This window comes from Salvelinus namaycush, chromosome 37, assembly GCF_016432855.1.
Source record: "Salvelinus namaycush isolate Seneca chromosome 37, SaNama_1.0, whole genome shotgun sequence".
Classification (NCBI taxonomy): domain Eukaryota; kingdom Metazoa; phylum Chordata; class Actinopteri; order Salmoniformes; family Salmonidae; genus Salvelinus; species Salvelinus namaycush.
In genome coordinates, this window is record NC_052343.1 from 28,870,126 (window position 1) to 28,897,548 (window position 27,423).

Here is a 27,423-nt window from a genome sequence, read left to right on the forward strand (position 1 = left end):
TGTAGAGTTGTTACATTTACATTTTTACATTTAAGTCATTTAGCAGACGCTCTTATCCAGAGCGACTTACAAATTGGAAAGTTCATACATATTCATCCTGGTCCCCCCGTGGGGAATGAACCCACAACCCTGGCGTTGCAAGCGCCATGCTCTACCAACTGAGCCACACGGGACCATCGCGATACATATCGGCCCCTAAGTATGATAGTGATATTGTATCAAGAGGTCCCTGGTGGTTACCAGCCCTAATGTCTCTTCTGTTGCATCCACATGTTTATCTAAACAAACCGTTGTTTGTTACAACTTGTCACAATTTGACTAATGTGTTTTGATATTCAGTGTTACCTATCATTAGAATTGAATATGGAGCATGTTGTCTGTAGGGTTGTGTTACCTATCATTATAATTGAACATGTTGTCTGTGGAGTTTGTTACCTATCATTAGAGTTGTGTTACCTATCATTAGAATTGAACATGTTGTCTGTGGAGTTGTGTTACCTATCATTAGATTGAATTGGAAACCGTAGCGTATCAATGTGTCTTGTTTCCATATGCTTAGGGAAGAGTGGGAGGCAATTGTCTTGTTTCCATATGCTTAGGGAAGAGTGGGAGGTAATTGTCTTGTTTCCATATGCTTAGGGAAGAGTGGGAGGCAATTGTCTTGTTTCCATATGCTTAGGGAAGAGTGGGAGGCAATTGTCTTGTTTCCATATGCTTAGGGAAGAGTGGGAGGCAATTGTCTTGTTTCCATATGCTTAGGGAAGAGTGGGAGGCAATTGTCTTGTTTCCATATGCTTAGGGAAGAGTGGGAGGCAATTGTCTTGTTTCCATATGCTTAGGGAAGAGTGGGAGGCATGTGTCTTGTTAACCTCAAATCATTGTGTCTGGGGCGTGATGGAGGAAAATTAGATAGTTACATATCACAATATTATTTTGGAAGATATTATATCGATACTTAGACTTTTTTTTGCTAGGTGGCGTTAGCTAGCGCTAGTCGGCTGTACTTGCGCCAAAACTCAGGTATTTTTCAACCTATAGCTTGTTCACCTTTTTAAACAGTGAGCCAACAAGTTTTCAATACTTTTATTTCCATGTCTGATCAAAACTTATTTTCTCAGTCTCTCTCGTCTCTCTGCAACAGACATAGTGAGCAATATGTTTAGAATCGCAGTATCGGATCGTAATACAATAGAATTCTGAGAATCGCGATACATATCGGCCCCTAAGTATGATAGTGATATTGTATCAAGAGGTCCCTGGTGGTTACCAGCCCTAATGTCTCTTCTGTTGCATCCACATGTTTATCTAAACAAACCGTTGTTTGTTACAACTTGTCACAATTTGACTAATGTGTTTTGATATTCAGTCACTAGCTACAGCCTGCACACACACACAGACCAGCTACAGCCTACACACACACAGACTAGCTACAGCCTACACACACACAGACTAGCTACAGCCTGCACACACACAGACTAGCTACAGCCTGCACACACACAGACTAGCTACAGCCTGCACACACACAGACTAGCTACAGCCTACACACACACACAGACTAGCTACAGCCTACACACACACACAGACTAGCTACAGCCTACACACACACACAGACTAGCTACAGCCTACACACACACAGACTAGCTACAGCCTGCACACACACAGACTAGCTACAGCCTGCACACACACAGACTAGCTACAGCCTGCACACACACAGACTAGCTACAGCCTGCACACACACAGACTAGCTACAGCCTGCACACACACAGACTAGCTACAGTCTACACACACACACAGACTAGCTACAGTCTACACACACACACAGACTAGCTACAGCCTACACACACACACACAGACTAGCTACAGCCTACACACACACAGACTAGCTACAGCCTGCACACACACAGACTAGCTACAGCCTACGCACACACACAGACTAGCTACAGCCTACACACACACACAGACTAGCTACAGCCTACACACACACACACAGACTAGCTACAGCCTACACACACACACAGACTAGCTACAGCCTACACACACACACACACACAGACTAGCTACAGCCTGCACACACACAGACTAGCTAAAGCCTACACACACACACACAGACTAGCTACAGCCTACACACACACACAGACTAGCTACAGCCTGCACACACACAGACTAGCTACAGCCTACACACACACACAGACTAGCTACAGCCTGCACACACACAGACTAGCTACAGCCTACACACACACACACACAGACTAGCTACAGCCTACACACACACACAGACTAGCTACAGCCTACACACACACACACACACACACACACACAGACTAGCTACAGCCTGCACACACACAGACTAGCTACAGCCTGCACACACACAGACTAGCTAAAGCCTACACACACACACACAGACTAGCTACAGCCTGCACACACACAGACTAGCTACAGCCTACACACACACACAGACTAGCTACAGCCTACACACACACACAGACTAGCTACAGCCTGCACACACACAGACTAGCTACAGCCTACACACACACACACAGACTAGCTACAGCCTGCACACACACAGACTAGCTACAGCCTGCACACACACACAGACTAGCTACAACCTGCACACACACACAGACTAGCTACAGCCTACACACACACAGACTAGCTACAGCCTGCACACACACAGACTAGCTACAGCCTGCACACACACAGACTAGCTACAGCCTACACACACACAGACTAGCTACAGCCTGCACACACACAGACTAGCTACAGCCTGCACACACACAGACTAGCTACAGCCTACACACACACACACACAGACTAGCTACAGCCTACACACACACAGACTAGCTACAGCCTGCACACACACAGACTAGCTACAGCCTACACACACACACACACACAGACTAGCTACAGCCTACACACACACAGACTAGCTACAGCCTACACACACACACACACAGACTAGCTACAGCCTACACACACACACAGACTAGCTACAGCCTGCACACACACAGACTAGCTACAGCCTACACACACACACAGACTAGCTACAGCCTACACACACAGACTAGCTACAGCCTACACACACACAGACTAGCTACAGCCTACACACACACAGACTAGCTACAGCCTACACACACACAGACTAGCTACAGCCTACACACACACACAGACTAGCTACAGCCTACACACACACAGACTAGCTACAGCCTACACACACACAGACTAGCTACAGCCTGCACACACACAGACTAGCTACAGCCTACAGACACACACACACACAGACTAGCTACAGCCTACACACACACAGACTAGCTACAGCCTACACACACACAGACTAGCTACAGCCTACACACACACAGACTAGCTACAGCCTACACACACACAGACTAGCTACAGCCTACACACACACACACAGACTAGCTACAGCCTACACACACACACACAGACTAGCTACAGCCTACACACACACACACAGACTAGCTACAGCCTACACACACACACACAGACTAGCTACAGCCTGCACACACACAGACTAGCTACAGCCTGCACACACACAGACTAGCTACAGCCTACACACACACACAGACTAGCTACAGCCTGCACACACACAGACTAGCTACAGCCTACACACACACAGACTAGCTACAGCCTGCACACACACAGACTAGCTACAGCCTGCACACACACAGACTAGCTACAGCCTGCACACACACAGACTAGCTACAGCCTGCACACACACACAGACTAGCTACAGCCTACACACACACACACAGACTAGCTACAGCCTACACACACACACACAGACTAGCTACAGCCTACACACACACACACAGACTAGCTACAGCCTACACACACACACACAGACTAGCTACAGCCTACACACACACACACAGACTAGCTACAGCCTACACACACACACACAGACTAGCTACAGCCTACACACACACACACAGACTAGCTACAGCCTACACACACACAGACTAGCTACAGCCTACACACACACAGACTAGCTACAGCCTACACACACACAGACTAGCTACAGCCTACACACACACACACACACAGACTAGCTACAGCCTACACACACACACACACACAGACTAGCTACAGCCTACACACACACACACACACACACAGACTAGCTACAGCCTACACACACACACACACACAGACTAGCTACAGCCTACACACACAGACTAGCTACAGCCTACACACACAGACTAGCTACAGCCTGCACACACACACACAGACTAGCTACAGCCTGCACACACACACACAGACTAGCTACAGCCTGCACACACACACACAGACTAGCTACAGCCTGCACACACACACACAGACTAGCTACAGCCTGCACACACACACACAGACTAGCTACAGCCTGCACACACACACACAGACTAGCTACAGCCTGCACACACACACACAGACTAGCTACAGCCTGCACACACACACACAGACTAGCTACAGCCTGCACACACACACACAGACTAGCTACAGCCTGCACACACACACACAGACTAGCTACAGCCTGCACACACACACACAGACTAGCTACAGCCTGCACACACACACACAGACTAGCTACAGCCTGCACACACACACACAGACTAGCTACAGCCTGCACACACACACACAGACTAGCTACAGCCTGCACACACACACACAGACTAGCTACAGCCTGCACACACACACACAGACTAGCTACAGCCTGCACACACACACAGAGACTAGCTACAGCCTGCACACACACACACAGACTAGCTACAGCCTGCACACACACACACAGACTAGCTACAGCCTGCACACACACACACACAGACTAGCTACAGCCTGCACACAGACTAGCTACAGCCTGCACACAGACTAGCTACAGCCTGCACACACACACACACACAGACTAGCTACAGCCTGCACACACACACACACACAGACTAGCTACAGCCTGCACACACACACACACACACAGACTAGCTACAGCCTGCACACACACACACACACACAGACTAGCTACAGCCTGCACACACACACACACACACAGACTAGCTACAGCCTGCACACACACACACACACACAGACTAGCTACAGCCTGCACACACACACACACACACAGACTAGCTACAGCCTGCACACACACACACACACAGACTAGCTACAGCCTGCACACACACACACACACAGACTAGCTACAGCCTGCACACACACACACACACAGACTAGCTACAGCCTGCACACACACACACACACAGACTAGCTACAGCCTGCACACACACACACACACAGACTAGCTACAGCCTGCACACACACACACACAGACTAGCTACAGCCTACACACACACACACAGACTAGCTACAGCCTACACACACACACACAGACTAGCTACAGCCTACACACACACACACAGACTAGCTACAGCCTACACACACACACACAGACTAGCTACAGCCTACACACACACACACAGACTAGCTACAGCCTACACACACACACACAGACTAGCTACAGCCTACACACACACAGACTAGCTACAGCCTACACACACACACACAGACTAGCTACAGCCTACACACACACACACACACAGACTAGCTACAGCCTACACACACACACACACACACAGACTAGCTACAGCCTACACACACACACACACACAGACTAGCTACAGCCTACACACACACACACACACAGACTAGCTACAGCCTACACACACACACACACAGACTAGCTACAGCCTACAACACACACACACAGACTAGCTACAGCCTGCACACACACACACAGACTAGCTACAGCCTGCACACACACACACAGACTAGCTACAGCCTGCACACACACACACAGACTAGCTACAGCCTGCACACACACACACAGACTAGCTACAGCCTGCACACACACACACAGACTAGCTACAGCCTGCACACACACACACAGACTAGCTACAGCCTGCACACACACACACAGACTAGCTACAGCCTGCACACACACACACAGACTAGCTACAGCCTGCACACACACACACAGACTAGCTACAGCCTGCACACACACACACAGACTAGCTACAGCCTGCACACACACACACAGACTAGCTACAGCCTGCACACACACACACAGACTAGCTACAGCCTGCACACACACACACAGACTAGCTACAGCCTGCACACACACACACAGACTAGCTACAGCCTGCACACACACACAGAGACTAGCTACAGCCTGCACACACACACACAGACTAGCTACAGCCTGCACACACACACACAGACTAGCTACAGCCTGCACACACACACACAGACTAGCTACAGCCTGCACACACACACACAGACTAGCTACAGCCTGCACACACACACACAGACTAGCTACAGCCTGCACACAGACTAGCTACAGCCTGCACACAGACTAGCTACAGCCTGCACACAGACTAGCTACAGCCTGCACACAGACTAGCTACAGCCTGCACACAGACTAGCTACAGCCTGCACACACACACACACACAGACTAGCTACAGCCTGCACACACACACACACACACAGACTAGCTACAGCCTGCACACACACACACACACACAGACTAGCTACAGCCTGCACACACACACACACACACAGACTAGCTACAGCCTGCACACACACACACACACACAGACTAGCTACAGCCTGCACACACACACACACACACAGACTAGCTACAGCCTGCACACACACACACACACACAGACTAGCTACAGCCTGCACACACACACACACACACAGACTAGCTACAGCCTGCACACACACACACACAGACTAGCTACAGCCTGCACACACACACACACAGACTAGCTACAGCCTGCACACACACACACACACAGACTAGCTACAGCCTGCACACACACACACACACAGACTAGCTACAGCCTGCACACACACACACACACACAGACTAGCTACAGCCTGCACACACACACACACACACAGACTAGCTACAGCCTGCACACACACACACACAGACTAGCTACAGCCTGCACACACACACACACAGACTAGCTACAGCCTGCACACACACACACACACACAGACTAGCTACAGCCTACACACACGCAGACTAGCTACAGCCTACACACACACACGCAGACTAGCTACAGCCAACACACACACACACACGCAGACTAGCTACAGCCTACACACACACACACACGCAGACTAGCTACAGCCTACACACACACACACGCAGACTAGCTACAGCCTACACACACACACACGCAGACTAGCTACAGCCTACACACACACACACGCAGACTAGCTACAGCCTACACACACACACACGCAGACTAGCTACAGCCTACACACACACACACGCAGACTAGCTACAGCCTACACACACACACACACACGCAGACTAGCTACAGCCTGCACACACACGCAGACTAGCTACAACCTGCACACACACGCAGACTAGCTACAGCCAACACACACACACGCAGACTAGCTACAGCCAACACACACACACGCAGACTAGCTACAGCCAACACACACACACAGACTAGCTACAGCCAACACACACACACGCAGACTAGCTACAGCCAACACACACACACGCAGACTAGCTACAGCCAACACACACACACGCAGACTAGCTACAGCCAACACACACACACGCAGACTAGCTACAGCCTGCACACACACGCAGACTAGCTACAGCCTGCACACACACGCACAGACTAGCTACAGCCTACACACACACGCACAGACTAGCTACAGCCTACACACACACAGACTAGCTACAGCCTACACACACACACGCAGACTAGCTACAGCCAACACACACACACGCAGACTAGCTACAGCCAACACACACACACGCACACACACACACAGACTAGCTACAGCCTACACACACACACAGACTAGCTACAGCCCACACACACACACAGACTAGCTACAGCCTACACACACGCAGACTAGCTACAGCCTACACACACACACGCAGACTAGCTACAGCCAACACACACACACACACGCAGACTAGCTACAGCCTACACACACACACACACGCAGACTAGCTACAGCCTACACACACACACACGCAGACTAGCTACAGCCTACACACACACACACGCAGACTAGCTACAGCCTACACACACACACACGCAGACTAGCTACAGCCTACACACACACACACGCAGACTAGCTACAGCCTACACACACACACACGCAGACTAGCTACAGCCTACACACACACACACACACGCAGACTAGCTACAGCCTGCACACACACGCAGACTAGCTACAACCTGCACACACACGCAGACTAGCTACAGCCAACACACACACACGCAGACTAGCTACAGCCAACACACACACACGCAGACTAGCTACAGCCAACACACACACACAGACTAGCTACAGCCAACACACACACACGCAGACTAGCTACAGCCAACACACACACACGCAGACTAGCTACAGCCAACACACACACACGCAGACTAGCTACAGCCAACACACACACACGCAGACTAGCTACAGCCTGCACACACACGCAGACTAGCTACAGCCTGCACACACACGCACAGACTAGCTACAGCCTACACACACACGCACAGACTAGCTACAGCCTACACACACACAGACTAGCTACAGCCTACACACACACACGCAGACTAGCTACAGCCAACACACACACACGCAGACTAGCTACAGCCAACACACACACACGCACACACACACACAGACTAGCTACAGCCTACACACACACACAGACTAGCTACAGCCCACACACACACACAGACTAGCTACAGCCTACACACACACACACACACACACACACACACACACACACACACACACACACACACACACACAGAGACTAGCTACAGCCTACACACACACACAGACTAGCTACAGCCCACACACACACACACACACACAGACTAGCTACAGCCCACACACACACACACACACACACACACAGAGACTAGCTACAGCCTACACACACACACACACAGACTAGCTACAGCCCACACACACACACACACACACACACAGACTAGCTATAGCACACACACACACACACAGACTAGCTACAGCCTACACACACACACAGACTAGCTACAGCCTACACACACACACACACACACAGACTAGCTACAGCCTACACACACACAGACTAGCTACAGCCTACACAGACTAGCTACAGCCTACACACACACACAGACTAGCTACAGCCTACACAGAGAGAAGCAGATGTGGGTTAGCTGAGTGTTGTGTGCTGTACTCCTCCTGTGAGCTGTGCCATCTTCTGCATTGTGTCTCAGCCCAGTCGGTGTGCAGTATGTCTGTCTGGCCAGGGATTTGTCAGCTCTGGGCTCCTGTAGACCTGGAGCGTAGTAGTATGCCTACCTAAAGAGTGGCAGGCCAGGCAGACCCCTGATTAGAAGAATCCAGCGCGTTTTTTAATAACCGCTGTCCGCTTCCATTTCCCTCTGCCAGCTGTGAAGCAGACTGCGTGACCAAACCACAGAAACGCATGCGCATGGCAAACGCACGCACACACGATAGGAGAGCTTCTGACTAGGCCCAAGACTAGGCCTATCCATCATAATTCTATCCGTCAAAGGTTCAACTTTCTGTACAATATTTATCTGAACATAAGCTTTACTTCTGTCTGAGCATGTTAAGAGTCTGATGCATACCTACATGTATTATTTCACTCCCCATTCCAGCCTCACCCCTCCTGTCTCTACCCATTCCAGCCTCACCCCTCCTGTCTCTACCCATTCTAGCCTCACCCCTCCTGTCTCTACCCATTCCAGCCTCACCCCTCCTGCCTCTACCCATTCCAGCCTCACCCCTCCTGTCTCTACCCATTCCAGCCTCACCCCTCCTGCCTCTACCCATTCCAGCCTCACCCCTCCTGCCTCTACCCATTCCAGCCTCAGCCCTCCTGCCTCTACCCATTCCAGCCTCAGCCCTCCTGTCTCTACCCATTCCAGCCTCACCCCCCCTGTCTCTACCCATTCCAGCCTCACCCCCCCTGTCTCTACCCATTCCAGCCTCACCCCCCCTGTCTCTACCCATTCCAGCCTCAGCCCTCCTGTCTCTACCCATTCCAGCCTCAGCCCTCCTGCCTCTACCCATTCCAGCCTCACCCCTCCTGCCTCTACCCATTCCAGCCTCACCCCTCCTGCCTCTACCCATTCCAGCCTCACCCCTCCTGTCTCTACCCATTCCAGCCTCACCCCTCCTGTCTCTACCCATTCCAGCCTCACCCCTCCTGTCTCTACCCATTCCAGCCTCACCCCTCCTGTCTCTACCCATTCCAGCCTCACCCCTCCTGTCTCTACCCATTCCAGCCTCACCCCCCCTGTCTCTACCCATTCCAGCCTCACCCCTCCTGTCTCTACCCATTCCAGCCTCACCCCTCCTGCCTCAATCCTCCTGTCTCTCTCGATCTTTACTCATTCCTTAATCAGTCCTCCAGTCTCCTGTCTCTACCCATTCCAGCCTCACTCTTCTCTCAGGGGAAGAAGACAGGAAACTGCTATGGGGATATTTATAGTTACCTCCTAGTCATGCATGCTGTATCTCCGCTCTCCTGGAGAATGGAGGCTTGGCTACCGTACTCTAACAGCAGGCAGGCATGGAGCGAGAGGAGAAAGGGGGGAAGAGGAGGACATATGATAGAGCAAGAGAGAAGAGAGAAAGAAGCAAAGAAAAGAAAGCGGGAAGTGAGAGACCGAGAGAAAGAAGTGGTTTGGGAGTAATGTGCTGGTATGTCATTTTATTAATTGCACATTCCTCTGCATATGAAGACATTTTCTAGCCTATATAATGTGACATCACACACAACCAAGGCCAGGCCTAGTCTATTGAATAAAATGATCATGTTGCCATAGAAAAGAGATGAAGCACTTTACTCCATATTTCTAGAAAATGGTCATGATTTCATCTCCCCAGAAGACCGTTCCAGAGACACAACGTCTACTACGTCGGAGTAGGCCTGCAGTAGTAGGAAGATACAACAGATATCAATGTGATAGGAGTTGACGAGGACAGCAATCAAAGACTGAGTCAAATGGATTCCAGACAAACAGACAATGCACATGATCAATGAACAAAACGACTGAAAAGTACAGTGTTCCCGTCCTCTGTGATTGGCTCAATATGAAGAACATTTCCACGTCATGCTGAGAAACTCTGTTTTAAAATCGAATCCCCTAAAAAAAATATATATTTATTTATTAAAACCAGGAATGACAAAATCAAACTCAAGGGGATAAAATGCAAAAGACCTCCTGAATTATTAATTGTGGCAAGTAAACACATTCTGGCAAAGCATGGGGGAAAGAATGGAACGGAGACAATAAATATGCTAATGAGGGAGAAGAAAAAACCATGAATCTAGCAGTACAGCCCTGTCCCAGGTGGACCTGCTTATCTAGGAGGAAAAACACAACACTACCCAGGCCCAAATCCTAAACTGAAAGCCTCTTAGTGATCTCTTTCCATCAGGAGACGGGGGGGAGAGAGAGAGGAGAGGAGACGAGGGGGGGAGAGAGAGGAGATGGGGGAGAGAGAGAGAGGAGAGGAGACGAGGGGGGGAGGGAGAGGAGAGGGGGGAGAGAGAGAGAGGAGACAGGAGAAGAGAGGAGAGGGGGGGGGGGGGGAGGAGACGAGAGAAGAGAGGGGGGGGAGGAGACGGGGGAGAGAGAGAGAGGAGATGGGAGAGAGAGGAGTGCAAGAGGAGATAGGGGACTGATTGGCTGAGCCTAAATGAGCTAAAGGCTGTTTTGGTGGTTTCAGTCTCTTTTCCCGGACAACACCTGCTCCCCCTCTGTGACTGAGTCAGGCAGGGTCAACGTGGTGTAGTCTGCTGTGCTGAGCCCTGAAGCAACCAGCCTCCCCAGTCCAATCTTTCCCTCTCCTCTCATCCTCCATAGGGGCGGCAACTCACAGAAAGGTCACTTGCCAACGGCAAATTAGCACAATGCTAACAGCCTGCCTCACCTCACAGTACAGGTCTGTTCATTAAAATCAGCCAACGCTGACTAACTTAATCTGTTGACCTCATTATCTCAATCCTGACCCCAGAAAGTTAGACCTAGAATTATTTTACCTTTTATTTAACTAGGCAAGTCAGTTAAGTACAAATTCTTATTTACAATGACGGCCTAGGAACAGTGGGTTAACTGCCTTGTTCAAGGGCAGAACGACAGATTTTAACCTTGTCAGCTCGGGGATTCGATCTTGCAACCTATTGGTTACTAGTCCAACGCTCTAACCGCTAGGCTACCTGCCGACATATTATCAAATGTCAACTAAATCTGCTTTAGTCCATTAAAATGAGATGTGGCTTGTAATTGTTTTCTGTAGAGACCAAAGGTAAATGCAATACAGGCCTATTCATCATCATAATAAACTCTCTGGTATGTAGAATGAGGACAACACACTGTAAGGGCCCGTAAGTTCAGCATTTCACTGTTAGTCTATACCTGTTGTTTATGAAGCATGTGACAAAATGAGATTTGACACACAGAACGGCTAATGTCAACATGCAGATTTGGTATGTGTGATTGTGCATAGTGAGAGAGCTGTATGAATGGCCCTGGTTAGATAGATGTCTGCTCTGACTTCAGATACATTCCTTGGTAAAAAATCAAAGACACTGAATTAGAGGTCGACCGATGATGATTTTTCAATGCCGATACCGATACCAATTATTGGAGGACCAAAAAAAGCTGATACCGATTATTATTTTTATTTTTATCTATATATATTTTTTATATTTATTTTTTCATACAATTTATTTTATTTTATTTGTAATGATGAGAATTACAACAATACTGAATGAACACTTGTTTTAACTTACATTTACATTTACATTTAAGTCATTTAGCAGAATATAATACATCAATAAAATCAATTTAGCCTCAAATAAATAATGAAACATGTTCAATTTGGTTTAAATAATGCAAAAACAAAGTGTTGGAGAAGAAAGTATAAGTGCCATGTAAGAAAGCTAACGTTTAAGTTCCTTGCTCAGAACATGAGAACATATTAAAGCTGGTGGTTCCTTTTAACATGAGTCTTCAATATTCACAGGTAAGAAGTTTTAGGTTGTAGTTATTATAGGACTATTTCTCTCCATACGATTTGTATTTCATATACCTTTGACTGTTGGATGTTCTTATAGGCACTTTAGTATTGCCAGTGTAACAGTATAGCTTCCGTCCCTCTCCTCGCTCCTACCTGGGCTCGAACCAGGAACACATCGACAACAGCCACCCTCGAGCAAGGGGAACAACTACTCCAAGTCTCAGAGCGATTGACGTTTGAAACGCTATTAGCGCGCACCCCGCTAACTAGCTAGCCATTTCACATCGGTTACACCAGCCTAATCTCGGGAGTTGATAGGCTTGAAATCATAAACAGCGCAATGCTTGAAGCATTGTGAAGAGCTGCTGGCAAAACGCACGAAAGTGCTGTTTGAATGAATGCTTACGAGCCTGTAGGTGCCTACCATCGCTCAGTCAGACTGCTCTATCAAATCATAGACTTAATTATAAGATAATAACACACAGAAATACGAGCCTTAGGTCATTAATATGGTCGAATCCGGAAACTATCATCTCGAAAACAAGACGTTTATTCTTTCAGTGAAATACGGAACCGTTTTTTTTCCGTATTTCATCTAACGGGTGGCATTCATAAGTCTAAATATTCCTGTTACATTGCACAACCTTCAATGTTATGTCATAATATCATAAAATTCTGGCAAATTAGTTCGCAACGAGCCAGGCGGCCCAAACTGTTGCATATACCCTGACTCTGCGTGCAATGAACGCAAGAGAAGTGACACAATTTCACCTGGTTAATATTGCCTGCTAACCTGGATTTCTTTTAGCTAAATATGCAGGTTTAAAAATATACTTCTGTGTATTGATTTTAAGAAAGGCATTGATGTTTATGATTAGGTACAGTCGTGCAACGATTGTGCTTTTTTCGCAAATGTGCTTTTGTTAAATCATCCCCCGTTTGGTGAAGTTGGCTGTCTTTGTTAGGAAGATATAGTATTCACACAGTTTGCAACGAGCCAGGCGGCCCAAACTGCAGCATATACCCTGACTCTGTTGCAAGAGAAGTGACAATTTCCCTAGTTAAAATAAATTAATGTTAGCAGGCAATATTAACTAAATATGCAGGTTTAAAAATATATACTTGTGTATTGATTTTAAGAAAGGCATTGATGTTTATGGTTAGGTACACGTTGGAGCAACGACAGTCCTTTTTCACGAATGCGCACCGCATCGATTATATGCAACGCAGGACACGCTAGATAAACTAGTAATATCATCAACCATGTGTAGTTAACTAGTGATTATGATTGATTGATTGTTTTTTATAAGCTAAGTTTAATGCTAGCTAGCAACTTACCTTGGCTTCTTACTGCAAACGCGTAACAGGCAGGCTCCTCGTGGAGTGCAATGTAAAGCAGGTGGTTAGAGCGTTGGACAAGTTAACCGTAAGGTTGCAAGATTGAATCCCCGAGCTGACAAGGTAAAATCTGTCGTTCTGCCCCTGAACAAGGCAGTTAACCCACCGTTTCTAGGCCGTCATTGAAAATAAGAATGTGTTCTTAACTGACTTGCCTAGTTAAATAAAGGTGGTGGGGGAACGGCCAAATCGGTGTCCAAAAATACAGATTTCTGATTGTTATGAAAACTTGAAAGCGGCCCTAATTAATCGGTCGACCTCTAATATATATATATATATATATATATATATATATATATATATATATATATATATATATATATATATATATATATATAAAATATGGTATAGGCTAGTATAGTGCTTTTCCAGACCCTCAAAGCTTTACATCGTTAAGGTGAGGCTCACCTTATCCACCATTATATGTGCTTAAAGGAAAAATATGCATTTCCTAAAATGTTTTACTTATAAAGGTATTATATGTACCTATTGATTCTTGAAGAATATAACTCGTAAATGCCTCATGAGTTCAACTGTCGTACCCCATCAGAACCCAAAATATAAGCTTGTTTTACGCCAATGTTTGCAAACAATGTAAACACACTATATAGCCTCAAACCATGGTTAAAACTATCATTTTGATATCATGGTGAGTCCTTGCATCCATAGCGCTTTCTATGAATTTGAGTGGTTACATTTTTTTTCAGCCCCATCCCTAAGCTTTTTACCGAAACGGGGGCATGGAAAATGCTTTATTGTTTAAACTGCGGATTGCTGCTATAACTGTCACTTTAAATGTTAGTAAATTTACTGTACAGCAGTGGATGCTTTCCAGCATAGAGGTGTGATGGAGGACCGTTTCTATGTGTTAAAAACTGGGTGGTTTGAACCCTGAATGCTGATTGGCTGACAGCCTTGGTATAATCAGACCGTATACCACGGGTATGACAAAAAAAAATTACTGCTCCAATTACGTTTGTAACCAGTTTATAATAGCAATAAGGCACCTCGGGGGTTTGTGGTATATGGCCAATATACCACGGCTAAGGGCTGCATTGCATCATGCATAAGAACAGCCCTTAGCCGTGGGATATTGGCCATATACCACACCCCCTCAGGCCTTATTGATAAAATTGATGGATAGATCTAAATAGCCTAGTTGGCTGAGATTAGAAGTAATAAATGGTGTCCTGGATGATCCCTGAGCCACATGGCAGCAGTACAGTACAGTAAAGTGTTGTAATGAACAACATGGCTACCTGCCTGTAGGTAGGCAGGGTTGTGACGGTCATGGAATTTTGGATGGTAATTGGCCAGCCAAATGACCGCGGTTCTCCTCTACTTTGCTCCTGACTGCCATCTGTCTCAGCTGTTCATAAAAATTTAAAATATATACAATGCCATCAAAGTATTCACACTCCTTGACTTATTCCACATTTTGTTGTGACAGCCTGAATTCAAAGTGGATAAAATTCCCAATAATGACAAAGTGAAAACATGTTACATTTTTGCAAATGTATTGAAAATTAAATACAGAGATCAAAGTTACATAAGTATTCACACACCTGAGTCAATACATGTTAGAATCACCTTTGGCAGCGACTATAGCTGTGAGTTTTTCCTGAGTAAGTCTCTAACAGCTTTGCACACCTGGATGGAACAATATTTGCACATTCTTTTTTTTAAGTCTTCAAGTTCTGTCAAGTTTTTTGTTGATCATTGACAGCCATTCAGTCTTGCCATAAATGTTAAAGTGATTAAGTCAATACTGTAACTAGGCCACTCAGGAACATTCAATGTCATCTTGGTAAGCAACTCCAGTGTATATTTGACCTTGGTTTTTAGGTTATTACTGCTGAAAGGTGAATTTGTGTTCGTGTCTGTTGGAAAGCAGACTGAACCAGGATTTTGTCTGTTTTGCTCTATTCCTTGTATTTTTTTTATCCTTAAACTCCCTAGTCCTTGCCACCACCATGCTTGAAAATATGGAGTTAGTACTCAGTTATGTTGTTTTGGATTGGCCCCAAACATAATGCTTTGTATTCAGGACATAAAGTTAATTTCTTTGCCACATGTTTTACAGTATTATTTTGGTGCCTTTTTGCAAACAACAGGATTCATATTTTTATTCCGTACAGGCTTCCTTCTTTTCACTCTGTCAATTAGGTTAGTATTGTGGAGTAACTACGATGTTGTTGATCCATCCTCCGTTTTCTCTTATGACAGCCATTTAAACTCAAACTGTTTTAAAGTCACCATTGGCATCATGGTGAAATCCTTGAGTGGTTTCCTTCCTCTCCGGCAACTGAGTTAGGAAGGACACCTGTATCTTCGTAGTGACTGGGTGTATTGATACACCATCCAAAGTTGAATGAATAACTTCACCATGATCAAGGAATATTCTATTTGTTTTTGATTTTTTACCAATAAGTGTGCTTCCTTGCGAGGCATTGGAAAACCTCCCTGGTGTTGAGTCTGTTAGAAATTTGTAGAACATTTCTAAAAACATAATTCCACTTTGACATTATGGGGTATTGTGTGTAGGCCAGTAACACACAATTGCAATTTAGCCTAATCCATTTTAAATTAAGGCAGTAACACACCAAAATGTGGAATAAGTAAATGGGTGTGAATACTGTAGAAAACATTAAGAACACCTGCTCTTTCCATGACAGACTGACGAGGTGAAAAGCTATGAGCCCTTATTGGTGTCACTTGTTAAATCCACTTCAAATCAGTGTAGATGAAGGGGAGGAGACAGGTTAAAGAATGATGTTTCAGCTTTGAGACATGGATTGTGTATGTGTGTCATTCAGAGGGTGACTGGACAAGACAATATTTAAGTGCTGTTGAACAGGTTATGGTAGTAGTTGCCAGGCGCACCGGTTTGTGTCAAGAACTGCAACGTTGCTGGGTTTTTCACGCTCAACAGTTTCCCGTGTGTATCAAGAATGGTCCACCACCCAAAGGACATCCAGCCAACTTGACACAACTGTGGTTAACATTGGAGTCAACATGGGTCAGCATCCCTTTGGAACGCTTTTGACATGCCCGACGAATTGAGGCTGTTTTGAGGGGGGGGGTAAATCTCAATATTAGGAAGGTGTCCTGAATGTTTTGTAAACTCAGTGTATATCATGACTGTCTTCATCCATAACTTGGATATATGGTAGTTGTGCCAGCCCAGGGAATGCTGTGGTCGTTTGCAATGTAACTAACATGGTGCCCTCTCTTTTCTTCCTCTGTTTTTGCCTCTGTCTCTCTCTCAATGCAATTCAATGAGCTTTATTGGCATGATAAAACATCTTACATTACCAGAGCAAACCTATAAGAGCAATTTCAATCAATGATGACAAAAACAATGAATACTTTTTCCTCTCTCTAGTCTGGTAGGCCGGATGCTGCAGCGGGACCCAAAGGGCCGTGCGTCTCTGGAGGAGATAGAGAGCCATGCCTGGCTGCAGGGCGTGGACCCGTCCCCAGCCACCAAGTTCAACACCCCCCTGGTGTCTCATAAGAGCCTGTCTGAGGATGAGCACAACGGGATCATACAGCGCATGGTGCTGGGGGACATCGCAGACCGAGAGCCCATTGTAGAGTAAGTTAACACACATACATAGACATAAACTCAGCAAAAAAAGAAATGTCCTCTCACTGTCAAATGCGTTTGTCAGCAACTTAACATGTGTAAATATTTGTATGAACATAACAAAGTTCAACAACTGAGACATAATCTGAACAAGTTCCACAGACATGTGACTAACAGAAATGGAATAATGTGTCCCTGAACAAAGGAGGGATCAAAAGTAACAGTCAGTGTCTGGTGTGGCCACCAGCTGCATTGAGTACTGCAGTGCATCTCCTCCTCATGAACTGCACCAGATTTTCCACTTCTTGCTGTGAGATGTTACCCCAGTCTTCCAACAAGGCACCTGCAAGTTCCCGGTCATTTCTGGGGGGAATGGCCCTAGCCCTCACCCTCCGATCCAACAGGTCCCAGACCTGCTCAATGGGATTGAGATCCGGGCTCTTCGCTGGCCATGGCAGAACACTGACATTCTTGTCTTGCTGGAAATCACGCACAGAACGAGCATGGTGGCATTGTCATGCTGGAGGGTCATGTCAGGATGAGTCTGCAGGAAGGGTACCACATGAGGGAGGGGGATGTCTTCCCTGTAATGCACAGCGTTGAGGTTGCCTGCAATGACGACAAGCTCAGTCCGATGATGCTGTGACACACTGCCCCAGACCATGACGGACCCTCCACCTCCAAATCGATCCCGCTCCAGAGTACAGGCCTCAGTGTAACGCTCATTCCTTTGACCATAAAACCAGAATCCGACCATCGCCCCTGGTGAGACAAAATCGTGACTCGTCAGTGAAGAGCACTTTTTGCCAGTCCTGTCTGGTCCAGCGACGGTGGTTTTGTGCCCATAGGCTACACTGTTTCTGGTGAGGACCTGCCTTACAACAGGCCTACAAGCCCTCAGTCCAGCCTCTCTCAGCCTATTGCGGACAGTCTGAGCACTGATGGAGGGATTGTGCGTTCCTAGTGTAACTCGGGCAGTTGTTGCCTTCCTGTACCTGTCCCGCAGGTGTGATGCTCGGATGTTCCGATCCTGTGCAGGGGTTGTTACATGTGGTCTGCCACTGTGAGGACGATCAGCTGTCCATCCTGTCTCCCTGTAGCGCTGTCTTAGGCGTCTCACAGTACGGACATTGCAATTTATTGCCCCGGCCACATCTGCAGTCATGCTTCCTTGCAGCATGCCTAAGGCACGTTCACGCAGATGAGCAGGGACCCTGGGCATCTTTCTTTTGGTGTTTTTCAGAGTCAGTAGAAAGGCCTCTTTAGTGTCCTAAGTTTTCATAACTGTGACCTTCATTGCCTACCGTCTGTAAGCTGTTAGTATCTTAACGACCGTTCCACAGGTGCATGTTCATTCATTGATTATGGTTCATTGAACAAGCATGGGAAACCGTGTTTAAACCCTTTACAATGAAGATCTGTGAAGTTATTTGGATTTTTATGAATTATCTTTGAAAGACAGGGTCCTGAAAAAGGGACGTTTCTTTTTTTGCTGAGTTTATGTATAGGTATACAAACATGTGCCTATACTAGGGCTGTTACGGTGACCGTATTACCGCCACACCGACGGTCAAATTCCACATGACCGTTGAGTCTCAGTAACTAGGCTTCTCTAAAACTGTGCTCTGAGGCTGTTGGTCATTAGTAGCCTACCAAACTTGCTAACGGCCTGGTACTCAAGGCTCTACTTCCCTCCATCAGGTCCTAATGGCCTGGGACTCAGGGCTCTACTTTCCCTCCATCAGGTCCTAATGGCCTGGTACTCAGGGCTCTATTGTCCCTCCATCAGGTCCTAATGGCCTGGTACTCAGGACTCTATTGTCCCTCCATCAGGTCCTAATGGCCTGGTACTCAGGGCTCTATTGTCTCTCCATCAGGTCCTAATGGCCTGGTACTCAGGGCTCTATTGTCCCTCCATCAGGTCCTAATCGCCTGGTACTCAGGACTCTATTGTCCCTCCATCAGATCCTAATGGCCTGGTACTCAGGGCTCTACTGTCCCTCCATCAGGTCCTAATGGCCTGGTACTCAGGGCTCTATTGTCCCTCCATTAGGTCCTAATGGCCTGGTACTCAGGGCTCTATTGTCCCTCTAACCACTCTGACTGCAATGGAAAATCATGAGCTCATGTTGTGCAACATTTCTATAGGCTATTCAAACTGAGATTTAATGGCCTCTTAAGAGGATCTCATAAGCTTTCTTTATAGGCTTACTATATTTAATTCTCAACTTTCCTGATATTAAGCACATTGCTTCTCTTTACAACAGGAGTAGCCTACCTGGCTGGCATGAAAATGGACCGCGGGAAAAGCGTCCTCCATTCGCTATTTAAGTGATGATATGTATTTTCCCCCTGTCTTCAGGCAGGTGCATGATAATGGTCCATTCTAAATCAAAATTAATTTCCTACTTATATTATTTAGTATAAGATTCAATTGAGAATAGTCTGATGGGTGACAATGTTATCACTTGTGAATGATACCCAGTGTGTGCCGTCTAAGGCAAGAAACAGCACATGCCTTTTTGCAACTTTTTCAAATCCTAGTCTCACGCATCATGTAGCCAAGCCCATAGGCCTATATGTTTTGATAAGGCTTTTATCACAACTAACGTGGCCAAATAACTCTATGCTTAGCCTATATGCCTAGGATCCCTGCAACACAGTTGGTGAGCACATAGCCTACAGAGCCTAGTGAAATGTGTTCTTATAAGCTCAGTCATTGCGCAATCGTGTGTGTGAACAGTTTTGACTGGACACTATTTAAAAGAAGATCCCAGCTTTCTCCTGCTGCTAGGTTTATTGCTCAATTCTTAAAATGAAGCACATTAATCCTCTTTCCAACCGGTGTAGTCTACCTGGTATACATAGGCGTGGTGTGAGTAGCACATTAATCCTCTTTCCAACCGGTGTAGTCTACCTGGTATACATAGGCGTGGTGTAAGTAGCACATTAATCCTCTTTCCAACCGGTGTAGTCTACCTGGTATACATAGTCGTGGTGTAAGTAGCACATTAATCCTCTTTCCAACCGGTGTAGTCTACCTGGTATACATAGTCGTGGTGTGAGTAGCACATTAAACCTCTTTCCAACCGGTGTAGTCTACCTGGTATACATAGTCGTGGTGTGAGTAGCACATTAAACCTCTTTCCAACCGGTGTAGTCTACCTGGTATACATAGGCGTGGTGTAAGTAGCACATTAATCCTCTTTCCAACCGGTGTAGTCTACCTGGTATACATAGGTGTGGTGTGAGTAGCACATTAATCCTCTTTCCAACCGGTGTAGTCTACCTGGTATACATAGGCGTGGTGTAAGTAGCACATTAATCCTCTTTCCAACCGGTGTAGTCTACCTGGTATACATAGGTGTGGTGTGAGTAGCACATTTATCCTCTTTCCAACCGGTGTAGTCTACCTGGTATACATAGGCGTGGTGTGAGTAGCACATTAATCCTCTTTCCAACCGGTGTAGTCTACCTGGTATACATAGGTGTGGTGTGAGTAGCACATTAATCCTCTTTCCAACCGGTGTAGTCTACCTGGTATACATAGGCGTGGTGTGAGTAGCACATTAATCCTCTTTCCAACCGGTGTAGTCTACCTGGTATACATAGGCGTGGTGTGAGTAGCACATTAATCCTCTTTCCAACCGGTGTCGTCTACCTGGTATACATAGGTGTGGTGTAAGTAGCACATTAATCCTCTTTCCAACCGGTGTAGTCTACCTGGTATACATAGGCGTGGTGTGAGTAGCACATTTATCCTCTTTCCAACCGGTGTAGTCTACCTGGTATACATAGGCGTGGTGTGAGTAGCACATTAATCCTCTTTCCAACCGGTGTAGTCTACCTGGTATACATAGGCGTGGTGTAAGTAGCACATTAATCCTCTTTCCAACCGGTGTAGTCTACCTGGTATACATAGGTGTGGTGTGAGTAGCACATTAATCCTCTTTCCAACCGGTGTAGTCTACCTGGTATACATAGGCGTGGTGTAAGTAGCACATTAATCCTCTTTCCAACCGGTGTAGTCTACCTGGTATACATAGGTGTGGTGTAAGTAGCACATTAATCCTCTTTCCAACCGGTGTAGTCTACCTGGTATACATAGGCGTGGTGTGAGTAGCACATTAATCCTCTTTCCAACCGGTGTAGTCTACCTGGTATACATAGGTGTGGTGTGAGTAGCACATTAATCCTCTTTCCAACCGGTGTAGTCTACCTGGTATACATAGGCGTGGTGTAAGTAGCACATTAATCCTCTTTCCAACCGGTGTAGTCTACCTGGTATACATAGGTGTGGTGTAAGTAGCACATTAATCCTCTTTCCAACCGGTGTAGTCTACCTGGTATACATAGGCGTGGTGTAAGTAGCACATTAATCCTCTTTCCAACCGGTGTAGTCTACCTGGTATACATAGGCGTGGTGTGAGTAGCACATTAATCCTCTTTCCAACCGGTGTAGTCTACCTGGTATACATAGGCGTGGTGTGAGTAGCACATTAATCCTCTTTCCAACCGGTGTCGTCTACCTGGTATACATAGGTGTGGTGTAAGTAGCACATTAATCCTCTTTCCAACCGGTGTAGTCTACCTGGTATACATAGGTGTGGTGTGAGTAGCACATTAATCCTCTTTCCAACCGGTGTAGTCTACCTGGTATACATAGGCGTGGTGTGAGTAGCACATTAATCCTCTTTCCAACCGGTGTAGTCTACCTGGTATACATAGGTGTGGTGTGAGTAGCACATTAATCCTCTTTCCAACCGGTGTAGTCTACCTGGTATACATAGGCGTGGTGTGAGTAGCACATTAATCCTCTTTCCAACCGGTGTAGTCTACCTGGTATACATAGGCGTGGTGTGAGTAGCACATTAATCCTCTTTCCAACCGGTGTAGTCTACCTGGTATACATAGGCGTGGTGTGAGTAGCACATTAATCCTCTTTCCAACCGGTGTAGTCTACCTGGTATACATAGGTGTGGTGTGAGTAGCACATTAATCCTCTTTCCAACCGGTGTAGTCTACCTGGTATACATAGGTGTGGTGTAAGTAGCACATTAATCCTCTTTCCAACCGGTGTAGTCTACCTGGTATACATAGGTGTGGTGTGAGTAGCACATTAATCCTCTTTCCAACCGGTGTAGTCTACCTGGTATACATAGGTGTGGTGTGAGTAGCACATTAATCCTCTTTCCAACCGGTGTAGTCTACCTGGTATACATAGGCGTGGTGTGAGTAGCACATTAATCCTCTTTCCAACCGGTGTAGTCTACCTGGTATACATAGGTGTGGTGTAAGTAGCACATTAATCCTCTTTCCAACCGGTGTAGTCTACCTGGTATACATAGGCGTGGTGTAAGTAGCACATTAATCCTCTTTCCAACCGGTGTAGTCTACCTGGTCTACATAGGTGTGGTGTGAGTAGCACATTAATCCTCTTTCCAACCGGTGTAGTCTACCTGGTATACATAGGCGTGGTGTGAGTAGCACATTAATCCTCTTTCCAACCGGTGTAGTCTACCTGGTATACATAGTCGTGGTGTAAGTAGCACATTAATCCTCTTTCCAACCGGTGTAGTCTACCTGGTATACATAGGCGTGGTGTGAGTAGCACATTAATCCTCTTTCCAACCGGTGTAGTCTACCTGGTATACATAGGTGTGGTGTGAGTAGCACATTAATCCTCTTTCCAACCGGTGTAGTCTACCTGGTATACATAGGCGTGGTGTAAGTAGCACATTAATCCTCTTTCCAACCGGTGTAGTCTACCTGGTCTACATAGGCGTGGTGTGAGTAGCACATTAATCCTCTGTCCAACCGGTGTAGTCTACCTGGTCTACATAGGCGTGGTGTGAGTAGCACATTTTCACCATAAAAGTGCACCTTTATGAATAATAGGCATCTTACATAAGTCTGCAAATGCAATGATGCATGGAATGCTTTATTATAATGTGATGATTGGATAGTCATAGGCTAATAATATAACTCAATCACTGTTTGCAAAAAGGACAAAGGTTAAATGAATGACTGAGTGCATATAGTGTAGAGTAGGCCTAGGCTATATCAGATAGGTTTCTTCTTTGTATGGGAAAAATGTGGGCTTCTATAAACACATTTCATGCAATTTTATTACACTTTATATGACTGGAGACATTAGCAGAATCTTTTTTAATTTGACAAATTACAGAGTAGCCTATTCTGCTGACACTGAGGAACAATCAATTAAAACGACATTGTCCATTTTTAATAGGCCTACTAGCAGGGGAGACAAATAGAATGTGACGTCCATCTAAACTGGAGCAGGAAACTGTTGTCCAATAAATTTTAAATTTAAAGTAGCACTGACCCGACAATGATAAATAGTCAATCTGCACAATGTGCACTCACCGGACATATTGCTTTGCTCTCTGCTGGTGCCAATAAAATAGACTATACTGTTGTTCGCTCAATTAAGTTGAGAATTTTGATAACTAAAGGACAAATGAGTATTTTCCTCATCTTCTCTTTACAGCGATAACAATTTGTTTTCCAATCTGTTTTCCCGCGGTTGTATTTTGAATATTGCGATATGCCTGGCTTGGCCTCTCTACTTTTCAGACAGTCGCAACTCAACAATAATCTGCCCAAATTGCGCACGCTGCCTTTCCTTCCAACTGTAGGCAATGCGGTTTAGAACAATCCACCTTTTTTTATTTTATTTTTTGCTAATGATCTTTTTTGGCCAAATCATGATTTTATTTTTTTTATTTAACCAGGTAGGCCAGTTGAGAACAAGTTCTCATTTACAGCTGCGACCTGGCCAAGATAAAGCAAAGCAGTGCGACGGTAGCCTATTTTGAATGATTAGATTTATTTCTGTATAGACGAGGTAAGGCTAATTAGGCTATATAGTTTTGGCAATTCTATTTACTTTAGAGAAAGCTTCCCCAAGCCGCACATAACCTCCATTCCGCTGTTCCAGTGCAGGCTATGGATTACATTTAGGTTTTTTGTGTGCCATTCTAAATCAAAAATAATTCCACATATATTAGTAGGCTGTATGTAAAGACCAGATTAAGTTGAGAATAGTCTGATGGATGAGAATATTATCAAGAGCTTGTAAAATTGTGAATGAGAGACTGATGAAGTGTGTGCAGCCTGTGCAAGAAACAGAACAGAGCTCATGCCTTTCATGCAACTTTTTTCAAATCATTAGTCGCATCATGCAGTCTTTAAAATTTACAAACATTAGGCTATATGTTTAGATTTTTTATATCACAGCTAAATTTTCATAAATAACTCTAAATGAAGCATATAGCAGGACCTGTTTCTTTGTTAACCGCTCAACACAGAATGGCTGCATGAGCACACTCCCTTGGAGAAAATATCCCTTCTATTTTATTCAGCTAAACATGTTTATGTTAATTAACGGTCAGTTACCATGAGACCAACAGTTATTTGCATGACAATCACCAGATCACAAAATTGAATGACCGCCACAGACCTAACCTACACACACACAATTGCAGATGGCCGTTAATCTTCTGCAAGTGACGAGGTATTTGACACACTGCATTTTGCATTGACCGACTAGTTTGCTGTGGAGGCATGAATAATGTTCCTTAGTTTGCTCTTCATTTGTCCTTTTCATATTGCGGGTTCTGCAACCCACCAAAGCTGTTTCTGTGTCACGCTCACCACTAACATCAGTACTACTAACGCATATAACTGAACCTGAACATCTGAGGGGACTCAGTCAGCAGATAAAAGACCAGAGTGTTGAACTGTAGCATGTGAACCCAACAGCAGCCCTCCCTTAGCCTCCTACCCTGAACATGAATCATGGATGTGATTTGAAACACACATACTGGCTCCACTTTAAAGCAGCAGGGCCGCTGCCAGCTGTGTTTCACAGACACACACTGGCCTTCTTTATTACCCCTGTCTGAAGGAAGGGCTTTACTGGTGATGAGGAGAGAGCAGAGGGATACAGGGAGTCTTGAGTATACGCCAGAGGATTTATCCCCACTTCCCAGGCATTCAAGAGATTGTCCCGCTGAAGCCCCCACCTCCCACCTGACAGACAGACATTTACATTCTCACACACACACACCACAGCACTTGGCTGAGGATTTCACTTGATTGTACATTAACACAGCGTAGAGTAATCTCAGAGGCTGTCGAGGGACGTGAACCAGCCATCTACTGTCATTGACTCCAGAGGGGTTAGAGGGCAACGAAAGGTTAGAACCTGTTATGTTGCTTTGTTTACATTTTAGATGCGTCAAATGGCTTCTTTAAATGCCGACGTGATTGTGTTTGCTCTGCGGTGACTTGTCTGTTGACATACCGTACTTGTCTCTCGTGTGTGGGTGTGTAACCCTCTCTTGGCCTTCTCTCCCAGCCTGTCCTAACATGTTCTGTCCATGGTGTTTGTTCCAGAGCCCTGGAGACCAACAAGTACAACCACATCACTGCCACCTACTTCCTGCTGGCTGAGAGGATCCTGAGAGAGAAACAGGAGAAGGAAGTCCAGACACGCTCCTCCAGCCCCAGCAACATCAAGGCCCAGTTCAGGTGACACACACACATACCGTTGAAGTCGGAAGTTTACATACACTTAGGTTGGCATCATTAAAACTTGTTTTTCAACCACTCCACACATTTCTTGTTAACAAGCTATAGTTTTGGCAAGTCGGTTAGGACATCTACTTTGTGCATGACACAAGGAATTTTTCCAATTATTTACAGATTATTTCACTTATAATTCACTGTGTCACAATTCCAGTGGGTCAGAAGTTTACATACACTAAGTTGACTGTGCCTTTAAACAGCTTGAAAAAGTCCAGAAAATGTCATGACTTTATAAGCTTCTGATAGGCTAGTTGACATCATTTGAGTCAATTGGAGATGTACCTGTGGATGTATTTCAAGGCCTACCTTCAAACTCAGTCCCTCTTTGCTTGACATCATGGGAAAATCAAAAGAAATCAGCCAAGACCTCAGGGGGGAAAAATAGTAGACCTCCACTAGTCTGGTTCATCCTTGGGAGCAATTTCCAAACGCCTGAAGGTACCACGTTCATCTGTACAAACAATAGTACGCAAGTATAAACACCATGCAGCCGTCTAGGTCACTCCAAAGCAGCCGTCATACCGCTCAGGAAGGAGACGCGTTCTGTCTCCTAGAGATGAATGTACTTTGATGCAAAAAGTGTAAATCAATCCCAGAACAACAGGAAAGGCTCTTGTGAAGATGCTGGAGGAAACGGGTGCAAAAATATCCATATCCACAGTAAAACGAGTCCTATATCGACATAACCTGAAAGGCCGCTCAGCAAGGAAGAAGCCACTGCTCTAAAACCGCCATAAAAAAATCCAGACTACGG

The 27,423-nt window shown here is 45.9% G+C and overlaps 1 protein-coding gene across 3 annotated transcripts in view; it reads left to right on the forward strand.

Moving 5' to 3' along the window:
- The window catches only part of snrka (SNF related kinase a), a 57,690-nt gene that overhangs the window by 25,778 nt on the left and 4,489 nt on the right, over positions 1 to 27,423 (forward strand). For all 3 annotated transcript variants that reach the window (XM_038976730.1, XM_038976731.1, XM_038976732.1), the window contains exons 4-5: positions 17,853 to 18,065; positions 26,478 to 26,612. In XM_038976730.1, coding sequence (XP_038832658.1) covers positions 17,853 to 18,065; positions 26,478 to 26,612 — 348 coding nt within the window. The remainder of the gene's footprint in view (positions 1 to 17,852; positions 18,066 to 26,477; positions 26,613 to 27,423) is intronic.